The sequence below is a fragment of the Liolophura sinensis genome, chromosome 1, assembly GCF_032854445.1.
Source record: "Liolophura sinensis isolate JHLJ2023 chromosome 1, CUHK_Ljap_v2, whole genome shotgun sequence".
NCBI lineage: Eukaryota > Metazoa > Mollusca > Polyplacophora > Chitonida > Chitonidae > Liolophura > Liolophura sinensis.
Genome location: NC_088295.1, coordinates 34,432,449 through 34,446,002, shown reverse-complemented (window position 1 = coordinate 34,446,002; position 13,554 = coordinate 34,432,449). Strand labels below are relative to the sequence as shown.

Below are 13,554 nucleotides of genomic sequence, written 5' to 3'. Positions count from 1 at the left end.
AAGTAAATGCATAAATGAAAACGGTTTAGTATATTTATGTTCTGGTGTAGTATACATGCTGAATAGATAGGTAGACAGGTAAATTATGTTGCCGCCACCAATAATTACACGCAGAATGAGAAACGTATAACTATGATAGACAGATGGTAATTTTACAGCCACAGTCCCAAATGTAACCTTCAACCAGTGGTAATAATGGAGTGATCTTCACTTCCACATGCATGTGTTCTATCCATGCTAGTATGTTATGGTTCAACATTCTCCCTGTGATTTAGTGATCAACTACATGCAGATGAAAAAATGGGTTAATATCTTTGCACTACATTTCACGAAGCATTTCATACAATCTACATGCTGCTAATACTACAATGCTCAAATCGCAGCACAATGCATTATGCAACTTTCGCAATCTTGGTTCTTAACATCTGCGCTGCAGGCAAATGCGCACGCTGAGAAGTGTAACTGAGGTGTTCCAGGACGCGAGCTTCTTTTGCACTCTTTCCAATAAATGAAGAAGGATATTACTTTGTCCAACACAATGACATCCACTGGTTGCAGGGCAGGGTAGAATCACAATCACAGTAACAATGTTTATGTTCCAACTGCGGGTCACAACATTGTACTGGTGTTTGGATGGCACACAAAGGAAAAACGGAATAGATTGTCCCCCCTACATTACCTGTGAGGACAGATGGTTTTCATGAGCTTTATACTTTAAGTCTTGCCCTGTTACCACTAAAACACCTGCAAACAACCAACTTCATACCTGCACAAGCACATGTGTGCTACTAAAAACATAATCCCTTCACTATAATGGACTGATTCATCCAAATACTTGCAAAGCTAGACATTTCTGAACAGCAATCCTGCTGCTGCACAATCAGTAATCCTTCAGCTGTACAAGCAGCAATCATTCTGTGCCACAAGCAGTAATCATTCTGCTCCTCAAACAGTAATCATTCTGCTCCTCAAACGGTAATCATTCTGCTCCACAGACACCAATCATTCTGCTCCACAAACAGCATTTCTAGCATTTCCACACTTAAACCAGCTTTTTTTTCAGGCATAACAAAATACTATTTGTCCAGAAAGGCTACTGGTATATGTTCAAAAGTAAATCCCTACTGTTTGCCCGTAGACATCTCAACGAACACCATTCCATCTTTTAGTCACTAATTTGAAGTAAACACGTTAAAATTCATTTCATTACACATCCCTTTTTGCTAAAAGTAACTTAATATGAACCTGCACAATATCACACCGTGATCAGGAATGAATGAGAGTGAAATGTGGAGAGTACATATCACACCGTGATCAGGAATGAATGAGAATGAAATGTGAATAGTGTGGACCATCACTGGCTGAAGATTAACGAAGACATATTTGCTTAAAATTCCTCCATGAGGTTTAGATATGACAATGTGAATATATGAACATGTGCACATGTGGTAATCCAAGGCCCGTGGTGTTTTTAATTCCCATGAGAGACTGTGAGGATAACTTGTACCATTTAATAATGTGCTGTTTAAATATAGTGTAGATTATACAACATGACTAGAATGACCAAGGTGTCACTTTTACCTGTGACAGGTGATCTATTATTTGAAATCAACTTGTATCTCACAATTCACATGCATATTTATTTAGTTTAACAGCATCAGTATGAATTTAAAACAGGTCAAGAAATTGTTGTTCAGACACTACATGAAATAATGAGGATGAAGATAGTAACGAATTACTGGTATGACTAATTCAAAAGTCATTCAGTGACCTTTCCTGTTTCCCTATTCTTTCTTCTGCATTTCCAGCTGACATAATGTACCCACCTTCAAGAACACTGATACTGAAAATGAAAGTTTAAGCTCTGAGATCAAACGGTACCTACTTAAGGCTTCAAGTAAGTTACCTGGGGCATTGCATTGAAGACAAGGTGCTTCATCAACAAGGTTGTGCCTGGGTAACTTGTCATGCAAAAAGCTCAAAGCTATTAAGCTATGTACAAAGCTTTGTTTCAAGCAACTTTGAAAGAGAAATTAATGTATTAAATTTACAGAAAAATTATCAGCAACTCAAGTCTCAATTTTCAAACCATGCTTTGCCATAAGCTTGATATTAAAATATAACTTTCTTAAAACCTGATAAATGCAAAACGAGCAACTGGAAAAATTGTTTTTTCTCTGCATTCAGACAAAATAAGATTGCATAACAGTTACTTAACAGAATTATTCATTACTGTAAATAAGTACATGCGCAGTCAAGGTGTACAAAGGTGCTGCATGCATGGAAACAAGTTAACAGCAATGAAGTGCAAAGCTATGATGATCAACAGGCCATCTCAAAGTTCAGTCAAAACTGTTGATTTTACCTGCCTGATAAGTAAATAGTAAGAAATCAGTTCAGAGAGTTTAGGACATTATAATTAGTAAAGTTTACATTCGTAAAACATTATGATTGCCTACATTTTATCGTTTTCACTTGGATACATAGTACTGAATTTTGAAGCATTCCAGAATTATTGTCTGAACCAAAATTGGTAAAATGAGCAAAGTATGACATCAAAACAGCAAGAAGAAATGCTCATGCCAAGTTTTCTTTTAGCTAAAACAAACCACAATATACAGCTAAAAGGTTAGATGTCACGAAAATTACACACTAAACAAACAGTAATTTTACACGGTGGACAGTGATACTATTTCACTTACTGCTATATTCCAACTAAGGGGTTTCCAAACAGATTCTCACTCTTAACTCCAATAAAACTATCATAATATTATGCTCAGTACAGAGTACATCGCCCTTTGTTACAAACCTGCATGATGGTCTTACCTTGGAAACTATCTTGGTGCAAAGCAGATATTGGAAGGGGATTTTTTGAGGTTATATGATACACGAGTATTATTAACACTGCTTACCCTTCTATCAGCTTAATCCTTTTCCCAAAAGTTATCTTTCAGTTTTTCTTGACTGTCTTCAACCTACTGCCTCATTTTACATGCCCTTGCTACTTTGGTGCATTACATAAATGTACGCCAAAAATATCAGGATGGCCATAAACTAAGGAAAAAATACATTCACAACACTACTATAGCGACAAACTTTGAACAGTACAACCATAATGTACATGTACAAGGAGAGAGAAATTCAACTTACGCTATCTTCGAGAGGGGACTGTAAAATAACAAACATTATCAGACTCCAGGGCTACCTGATGACAGGAACTTAATACTGGTGACACTGATGCTGAATGTGTCTACATTTGTTGTTGGCTGCGTTACAAAGGCAACATTTTCACAACCAGGTAAAAAAGATCATCCTAAATGGACCGAGCTTCATTTTGTCAACTAGTAAATGTTTGGCTGCCACTGTCAATAAACTTGAACCAGGTATAAAGCTCTTCACAACACTTGATTTCTTCATGATCATTTACTAAGATTTAAATATTTTCATATGGTTTTAAAAATTTGTCTGTGTGTATCATATCTGAATAAATAAATATATGTGATCAAATGACTGATGATAAAAATGGCTTTATACATGTAGACAGTAAAAATACAATAAAGCATGTACTATTTTGTGTTGTGACATCTACATGTGCATAAATGCATCTACACACACTGATGTCTACAGGTATCATTAACAGATACTATGGTCTGCACTGAGTGGTAAACAGTCAGGGCATGGACTGGGGCTGGTCATAAGAATTGTGCAGAGGGGACACTCCATTATGCTTTACAAATTTTACAGTCACCTGTTCCATAACATACATTTTTGACTAAATGCACTCATTCTCTTTACACTGATGTACTGTACAAAAATATAATGTTCACTTTGCTTGGACAAACCATCAATTTATACATAAATAACTTTTATTCAATGTGTATGTCGTGTGCCTTCTCAGATGATTATAGGGCTGTATGAAACAAATCCGATGTTTATGTGTCTTTGACAAGGACATACGCATCCTGTGATAGTTCTGTTTCTACATTTAATACAGTAAATGACTTAAAAAAAAAATGCACAGCATTCAGTACTACTCTTGGAGATGACACATTTTTCTAGTAGGATTTCGTCCTACCATTCAAAAAACCTCAGAACACCTTTCCAAGATGAAGAGAGCTCTCAGAATGTGACAAAATGTGCAACTTAGTCATGGGCAAAATTTTAGGCCAATTTACCATAATTAAAGAAAAAAAAAGTTTTGACTTATGCAGCTGAAGTCCTGAAAATATCTTTGATGCCGGACAAAGCTATCAGTTAACCTCAAAGTGACTGATCCATCTAAGCTTACTAACTACATGCAAACTGACTAAATAGGCACGTTTAGTACTGGACAACCTAAATACAAATCCAATTAGGGCATGTAAATTTCAACGACGGAACCTCAAACAATGAACAAATACTGATTATACAATAACACTGTGTTCACTGAATGAAGCTCAGACAGAGTAGGCGCCATTATCAACTTGAAAACATTAAATGCGACTTCGCTGGCATTGGCAGGACTCCGCAGCGCAGCACATATATGGACAGATGTATGTACAATTTGTTCATATCTATGTATATATAAACCATTTTCCATATGGTTAAAACTTTGTACATAATTGCACAGCTGATGTATAAGCTTTGAGTCTGGACTCTGAACTACAACCTTGTAATGCATTCTCTCCCCCAGCTGACTAGCCCTCCATACAACCACATTTCAGAAAAAGGGCTGGAAAAAAGGCAGCCAGATTACCACATGACTGTGCCATTGCTGACATTGCATTCAACAATTCATAAAGTTTAAATTTATCTCAAACTTTAAACCAGTAATGCACATCTTCATGTCCTCTGGCCAAGGGTTTATCTTAACAATTAAGGCGTGCAGTGAAATATTCAACCCAAAATTGTTATATCAGTCATGTCCCTTTGTGATGGGACACTGTCACTTCGTGTAAAAAACAGTACATCAAAAGCTGGACTGCATCAAGAGCTGGATAACTTCCATGAATTCTAGTGCTGTGTTTTGTGCTTGAATTCTTTTAAGCCATGACATGTGCAACAGTCAGCATACAGACACACTCACAAAACCTCTGACAAATATGAAATCTGGCTGCCTTATTTCTAGGCCTGGTTGTATGTGATGTAGCTACTTTGCTGGTCACATCCCATCAATTACAAAACCTGTGACTGAGTTCAGACCCTGACAAGTAGCAGTGTATCAGCAGATGGAGCAAAAAAGCCAGAGTGTAGCGGGCCTTTAAAAATTTCAAAGCTATGGTGGGACTACAGCTATGTTTCACACTACATTAACATCCTAGTAACTTCAGGAGGTAGGGAACTGAACCTAGAGTTAACAGTCTGTTGAATTCATCAAACAATTAACAATCGACCCATGCTGAGCCTGAAGTGGAGACTGTAAGAAGCACTCTTATAAAACTTGGTCACCTCTGGATTCAGGTGTACACAAGGAAAACTTCCCCAGTCTTTTCCTTGAGAGAAAACCAGTTTGTCTCTCCTTCAGAAAAGCTGTCAGAATTTTCTTATGGTAGACAGAAGAAAACATTTATATGAACAAAGACTTGGACATTATTCTGTGAACAAACTATGGACTGTTAAGTTGGTACACAGAAATGCTTTGAGCAAAACCGAGTGCAGTTTAACCAGTACCTCCCTATATAAAAAGTTCACTAATACAGAGAAGACAAAAAACAACCTGATTTGGCTCAGTGCTCCCTCGTCCACCACCACTTCAATAGCACTGTAGCCACGATAGTAGTAAATTCATATGCCCGCATTATACATACAATCTACAATATAAACGTCCAGTTGCCAATAAATATGCGCAGTATATACAGTTGAGCAGCTTACAGATATGTCTCCTCAGAGACCTTATTAAGAGGGGGTGGAGGGGGAGGGGGTTGGGGTCTTGCAAGCCGCGTGGCACTGCGAACAAGGTTAGCACTAGGAAGCTTCTCCTGGGATATATGTGTTAGTACAGAGCTGCCTTGAGGCTCCAAATCCTGACCTGGCGGAGAGCCGTCCTCTGAACCTCTACGCCCGTTGTTCGGCATCGCCCCACTTGACAGAGACCTCTGGTGGCCTTGAACCACCGCTAATTTCTCCTGGGAGGGAGCCTTTGGCCTTTCTGGGAGCATAGGCTTTTCCCCTGGTGGGTGGGGCCTCTCTGGGGGTGGGCCCTGAGGCCGGGCAGGGGGCAGGGTTTTGCACTTTTCCACAGAGTCTTGTCCATCTTCCACTGTTACTGATGAAGCATGCCGTGGGAATGTGTTGGCCTTGTCTAATGGAGGATTGACCATGCTGTGAGGGCGGTCAAGTGGAGGGCGGGGGGCAGGCTTCTTATTGGCTCTCCTCGGAGCTTTAGGGCTGGCACTGCTATAAACATTCAGAGTGAAAAGAAATTTATAAGCATTTTCCTGTTTTATGCAACTACTTGATCTCTACTCTGTTAACATTCCTACTGCAGTAGATAACTAATTAAATCAAGTTGAAAAAAAGTAAATAGTCCCTTAAATCACTCACAACCAACCCAGTAAAAAGTTAGAAGAGGGCCTAATGGGAATGATCTAAAACCATAGTTAAAGCCAAAAACAGATCCACATATGTATGCATGTTTGAGGTTTTAGATCATACTTAACAATTTTTCAATCATATGACAAGGAAAGGTGAATGACGAAGCCTAGCAGTATTTGTATATTTATGAATCAATGATTGGCATTTTAGGTTACATTCTCCATATTCCAGCCAAATCATGGAGATATATATTTATGGAATTCATTTTTATGTGTGGAAACCATCCAGAAAACATTAGGTGTGTGTACATATACTGTGTCTTCTTGTAGCAGGGCCAATCTATGCTGCCAAAGTGCTGCTGCCACTGACATATCATGAAAAAGACACCAAACATGACACAGTCACATTCTACTGTCATCGAGAAAACCAGTCCTGTTTAACCTCTCAGTGCTGAGCGCCAAGCGAGGCAGCAACATGTACCATTTTTAAAGTCTTTGGTATGACCCGACCTGGGTTTGATCCGGGATTTTCCCGACTTTGAGGTGGCCACCAAAGCGGTCAAAATTTTGAAGACATAACAGTAAAAGTATTGATGTGTACAAACCCATCCGTCACAGCCGCTGGTGCAAGATGACTGGTAGATAAGGGCGGAGTTGTGTTGCCGCTGACGGGCGGAGTTTGTGGAACAGTTGCTATAGGCGCCTGTGATGTCACAAGATGTTGTGCTGATGTCACCATTGCACTGACAGCTGGAGATGGGGGTTTTTGGGGATGGTTGTTGACACTGGCTTCTGCTTCAATGTTGGGAGAGGAAGCTGGAGGCAATGGCGAGTTCACTGGAACCTGACTTGCAAACTCAATTTCTGCCAATAGAAAAAAGAAAAACAAACGAGATTCAGAGGGTACATATCCACTTGGATATGACTGATGCTCCCCTTAAACCACTGTTATTAGACATCAGTAAAGTTTCACAAAACCTATGTTTTTCTCCACTGAAAGTATGCTGAAATAAGAAGAATGTATGTGGCTACGACAAAACTTACCAGTGATTTGACTGCCTTTATAAAGTCTCACACTGATATTGAATTCCTACCTTTGTTCTTTGTAAGCCCGTGCTCTATTTCAATGTTCATGAATAAAATATTTATTTATTTATTTGTACATTCTGTTTGCAAAATTCCAGATGTTAACATTCTTTAAGTTGTACTTCTTTGAACAATCTGTCAATATCCAGGTCATCCGACAGGGGAATAATTTTCAAGCTATCTTATATCTTATCTCATTCTCCTCACACAAAGTCAGAAAGACACCAGTGCTAACTGCGTGTACCTAAACAGACTGGACACCTAAAACTTTAGAACTGGTCTGTATAGTGCACAACTCGGTATTACTATTCTTCCCACAGATATATCATTTATTGCTGAGACTTTGTTCTCACCTTCACCATACATACCACAGGTAACCCATGTAAAAGGCTGACCACATTTATTTATTTATTTGATTAGTGTTTTATGATGTTCTCAAAAGTATTTCAAATATATGATGGTGGTCGGCGACCAATGCCATATACATGTACTATATGCCTTTAAATGAAGGAGTTAAACCATAATCATTCATTCATTCAAATGAAGGAATATCCTAAACATATGTAATACATCAGGGGGAAGATCATGGCACACAACATCCAAAACTATGTGTACTGTATTTAAAATTATAATTTTTTGGGGCACCGAATCAAATGTAATTAGATGCTTTAATTTTTATTGTGGAAGATTAGGTCTTCTGTTTAATCCATTAGATAAATTTATTCTTTATTAGAATCACATTAAATGCGCTGAAAAGGTGTATAGGTGTATGAATATATGTGAAGAGACTTACAGTTATGCTGCAACAGAGATTATAAGGTGGCTATATTGGAGTTCACAATATTGGAAGCCAGGCTTAGTGTATGTAGTTATAAGCCTTATTTACATATATTCAGCAACACAAGAGATGTATTACACAACGGTATTTAATGATATTCTGTGTGAAGCTTTCAAGCTGGTATATGTAGATCACATCTAAATACATGAACTTAAAAGTTTGCATACAATTCACCTAGCATGTGCATGTATCATTACTCTTGAGTTCTGTATAAAGGAGTATAACAAGTACTTTACTTTTTTAAAAATAAGTTGATGCTGATGTTGTGAAAATGAGGAGTACAGAATACACCTTACAAACTATTAATACTGAAAAGGCCATATTTTTCTTAAAAAAGACCAGGGAAATATCATGTTCTGTTCTTATGAAAAGACAAATATAGTACCAAAAATCCTCAACAAATTTGACCAATTTAGTTTAACTCTAGCTACAGTTTGAAAGCACAAGTCATATGATAATGAAGACTAAAACATATAGCCTCATTAGGGGCAGATATAAACTTAACAGAAATCATATAACAGTCTGTCCAGGTCAGGTAACATTCCTCTAATATGCCAAAACATGCATTGTGTGTTGTGATCGAACATGTTGAGGAATTTACACCACTGGTAATTGCTGTATGCTGATAGAGGTTTCATTTTAATGTGTCAGCATTTAAAAAGATTACCACAACGTATTGCTTCTTTGTGGTACTGCTGCTTCCTGCTCAACTTAGGAGTTCTGTACTGCCACTGTATAAACATTGTCTGCGGCTTTGTTAATGTAGTGATTGTATAAGGCTGGGGTTAGAATATGTGATATAGGATGACACGTAGAGCTGCATATGCCTACTAGTTTTGAATGAAAGCAAAACTGTAGTAAACCAAAATAAAAAATAAAAAAAGCTGCCTTTCTTTTGGCCAGTATTGAATCCTAACAATACATAAGCCGTCAACTTTTGCATGTACATTTATTTAAAATCAACAATACCACTACTTTTTTCCATCTGAGCCCCAATCAATTCGCCTTGTTTTTCTCAGAGATCGATCATATGTTTTCTTTCTGTTGGTTAGTAAGGAACACACTGTCCTCATTTAAAGTGAGTATCTGAGGTGAAAAAAGTTTTTTTGTACACACTACACATAAGCGTCCACAACACATTGAAAACCCATATCATGTGCTAATAAAGCGGCAGACAAAGACATATTTTCATAAAGTAAATTCTCATTGTGTGTAATCAGGTCATTGGTACATTCCGTAGCTTTCACTGTTCAGTGCGAAACAGTAGCAATGTACCTTCATACATACAGAGGTTAAAACGGAAGGTTGTACTGAACCAAGACTTAAGAATTATCACCAAGTTCGGCTAAGAAGCTTTATCACTCAACTGTTTAACTCACACAAGTTCTTTAAATTTCAAGGAGTGCAGGAAACCATATAATGGCAGCGGAAACCAGTTGTAGGCTAAATGAACATGCCTTTCCTTTAATTTGTCCATATGATGGGGAATTTAAGGAAGTTCAACAATCATATGGAAAAAAAAATCTGGACCTTAGAAAGAAAACCCACATCCTTGGTCCATAGCACCAATAAAGACACACAAACTACATGTACCAGCTAACCAAAGTAAAACCTCAGTTCTACTGACAGACTACATTTAGCCTAAGTGGCCATCACCTTACCCACAACCTACACAGTTTTCTAATTTTGCTTATGCAGAGACAAGGCAAGTGCTGTAGCTAGTAATCTTCTCCTGTTTGGTCAGTAACTGTACGGCTGAGTAAGTGTATTGTTCTAGAACTTGTGAAATTGATATTACCAACTTTAATTTGATGCAGTATTTGCACTATTTGTCAGTCAGTAACCTAAACCAATGTTTTTCTTGAGACCGAATGTGAATTAAATTACATTCAGCGCATAAAGTGGAAGAAAACAGAAAAACAAAGTAAGCATCAAGACAACTGAAAACTACCTTTGCATATATTTTCTTTAGATCTTTCTTTTTGCACCGAACAATGGGCCTTAAAAAAGCATGAATACCAAGGTGGCCTCTCTGGACTTTTTTGCTTGCTGTTACTTCAAATTTGTTTGCACAGCAAAAACCATATTTAATGTTAGAATATCTGCTTAATGAGCATGAGCTGATATTACATAAGTAAACTTCAGAAGACTTTCTTCCAAAAGCCAATACAGAAGTGTAACAGTTTCATACCACTGGCATCCATCATTATCAACATGCTCCATAAAGCCCACCATAAAAATCAAGCACTGCATAGCACTAAATTCAGTCAAAAAGTAAAAACTACATGAATTATAATTTAGATTTTAGAGACAGTTTTTCAATGATCGATCAAATAACGCTCCCTTATTTTTGTTTTCTTTTCACTTATAAAAACATTATCTCAAGTGATTATACAGACAGATCTTCATCTAATATTATCATTTAAATTAATAATTTTTAACCTTCTGCTCGGAAGATTGTTCACTTTCCTAATACATGAACGTGTACCACTATTCCCAACGTGTCAGTAAATATATCACTCTGTAGAATGGTGTGTTATTTCGCCACAGAGGTTAGAACTGTGCACATATCACAAAAGGTGAAATAAAGTCAACAGAAAACTCCAAACACAAAGAGGTAAAGTTTATTGCTTGCAGGTTGGATTTTACAAAAAAAATGTTTTCAAGACTTCCAAGATGGCGCCAGGGGCGGAAACCAAGGCACATACAGACTGATAATCCACCATGCACCAGAGGTACTGATTGGCTGGAACTCTAGAAGCCCTACTAAAGACGTCCGCATGCATCCCTGTCTACCCCAAAGTGGAAACAGTTACATGCTCAATATTCACCCCAGTCCGCACTGGTGTCAGCTACAAGCCCTCTACCAGCCATACCAACCATGTATGAAGGGGAGATAAGCATGGCTTACTTAAACCAGATTTATAACTTGGTTGTTCCAGAAGAATGCTGGGGTTACTGAATTAATGCAGCACTACCTGCGTAATCAGGACACACGTGTTAAAGTTAGGTAGATGGGTGCTCAAAGCAGGCAGTCTGAGGGAGGGGCCAGCAGAAGCGAGCGTTAGATGCAGACTTGGTCTGAGAGAGCTGGTACGTGTCACAGAGCTGGCAGGGTACAGGCTTTAGAGAGGAGTATGAAAATATCTAACCTTGAAGCTGGGCTGAGCTTGACCCCCTACCTCCACCACCTTGGTCTCCTGCCCCTGGGCCCTGACCAGACCCGCCGTCAGGGGGCGGGGGCTGGTACTGACCGTCCCACATAGCGCGCACTTTAGTCAGGTAATCCGATGGGCTGTTCCCATTGCCCAGCGAATGGAGGGCGAAGGCAGTGCTGTAGACGTCCGAGTGGAAAGCCTTGGATGGAGGGATGGATGGGATAGACCTGGACCGAGAGCTCTTCACAAAGTCCCCAGCATCAAATACTAATGGAGTTGGGTTAGTCATGCTAGTGGAGTTACTCATGTTAGATAAGTGCGACTGGTCACCGCCGCTGTCACACCGGCCAGCAGTCCCTGAGTCATGGCCCACATCAGAGTCATTTTCTTCTGGCGTTTGAGCAAATGGATGATGGTTGGGATGGCGATGGTTACTAAGGTGATGAGTCTTGGTGATATCCGAGTCAGATACTGCATGCCCAACTTCTGGAGGATGTACCCTATGACTTATCTGTGGCTGCGGATATGTGCCCTGGTGTTTTGCTTGGGAAATGGGTTGCCAACTTTGTGACTTTTTCATAAGGGGCTTAGTTACTTCCCCTGATGGTGGTAGTGCACTTCCTCGCCTTGTTTTACGATAGTCTATTGACGCTGAAGAGTAGGGAAGGGAATACAGGTAAATCAGGGGAGTGAACTGTGATCCAAGCGTGGGATTGACACCATAATCAGGGCATACACACAAAACCACTACATCTTAAGTCAGAATACAAACCAAATTTTCTCCAGAAACCATATATTAACCAGACCTGGTCTACTTCGGATTTAGCACAGACAACTTCATAATTTCTATCGTGGAAATCAGTTTCAATGGTAAAATAATTACTTCTCTTTCCATATTTATACAAAATTTAATATGTAGGTTTCATGATCTTCCAAAATAAAATAATAAAAGAGAAAATTTTAAACAGATCATGTATCAAAAAAAATGAACTGTTTGAAAATGTTAATAACCAGAAGTCTACAGGTGGGTTAAACAGTTTTTTTTTTCATTCTGTGGCTAAAGAATACTTATTAAAGTTTGTATGAAAAAAACATTTTATGTCAAATCACTTACAAAAAAAAATGCTCTAAAAATGTTGTATAAAATTAAGCATGTTGTTGGGTCAGGAAGAAACTACATGTACCTCAAACAGTAGACTGGACAGAACACAGTTTTAATGGTCAAAGCCACTAATAAGATGTATAGAGCAGGAAGATACTTGTATCAAAAGCGCCAAAACCTGTATGTCTGCACTAAATTTCTTTACAGTGACAGAGGGTGTCAGAATGACAGATGAATTGAGAATCAATGAAATTAAAAGTATCGCATATTATCCAAAAAGCCTCAACCAATGGTCTTGAAGAGATTCCCCAAGCTGCAGCCACTCAAATAAAAGATAATGACTCCTTGGTGACAAGCTGCAGCCAATCATAGGCAGGTTGACAGCATCTGTGTCCAGCAAGCTTATGCAGTGCTAGAGCGGATGTTAATCTCTTACCATGCAATTCGGTGTAGCTGGCATCAAATCGATCTGCCTTTTGCATTCGACTAGATATCTTTGTGCACTTGGCATTACTACCTACAGCTGGCAAGATGTTCATCCATATCAAAATGGTAAGAAATGAACTCACTAAAGGTACAGCCTAAAGTACTTTTCAGCCAATGTTAATAACTTAAAACTATACATTACAAAGTTTAAAAATTCATGAATGTCCAAACCTACCTTCTGGGAAGAAATAGTCAGCATTTGAGACAATCAATTCTACTATGGCACTTGTCATTCCAGTGGTGAGCATATTTGGGCTGAGGAGAAAAGACCATAATGCTACATGAGAAACTCAGACTTCAACTGCTGATATTGTTAATCAGTTGTCCTGTCATTTGTATAAGTGTGTCATGTACTTCTAAGATCAATGAATT

At 38.5% G+C, this 13,554-nt stretch overlaps 1 protein-coding gene across 4 annotated transcripts in view; it reads right to left on the bottom strand.

Moving 5' to 3' along the window:
* Positions 1 to 6: 6 nt before the first annotated feature.
* Positions 7 to 13,554, bottom strand: part of LOC135462003 (rho GTPase-activating protein 44-like) — a 41,160-nt gene continuing 27,612 nt past the window's right edge. For 2 of the 4 annotated variants that reach the window (XM_064739328.1, XM_064739329.1), the window contains exons 15-18: positions 13,358 to 13,437; positions 11,589 to 12,245; positions 7,118 to 7,376; positions 7 to 6,375 (exon numbers count right to left, since the gene is read on the bottom strand). In XM_064739328.1, coding sequence (XP_064595398.1) covers positions 5,847 to 6,375; positions 7,118 to 7,376; positions 11,589 to 12,245; positions 13,358 to 13,437 — 1,525 coding nt within the window. In that variant the 3' untranslated portion in view covers positions 7 to 5,846. The remainder of the gene's footprint in view (positions 6,376 to 7,117; positions 7,377 to 11,588; positions 12,246 to 13,357; positions 13,438 to 13,554) is intronic. The other 2 variants (XM_064739330.1, XM_064739331.1) reach the window with 2 other exon arrangements.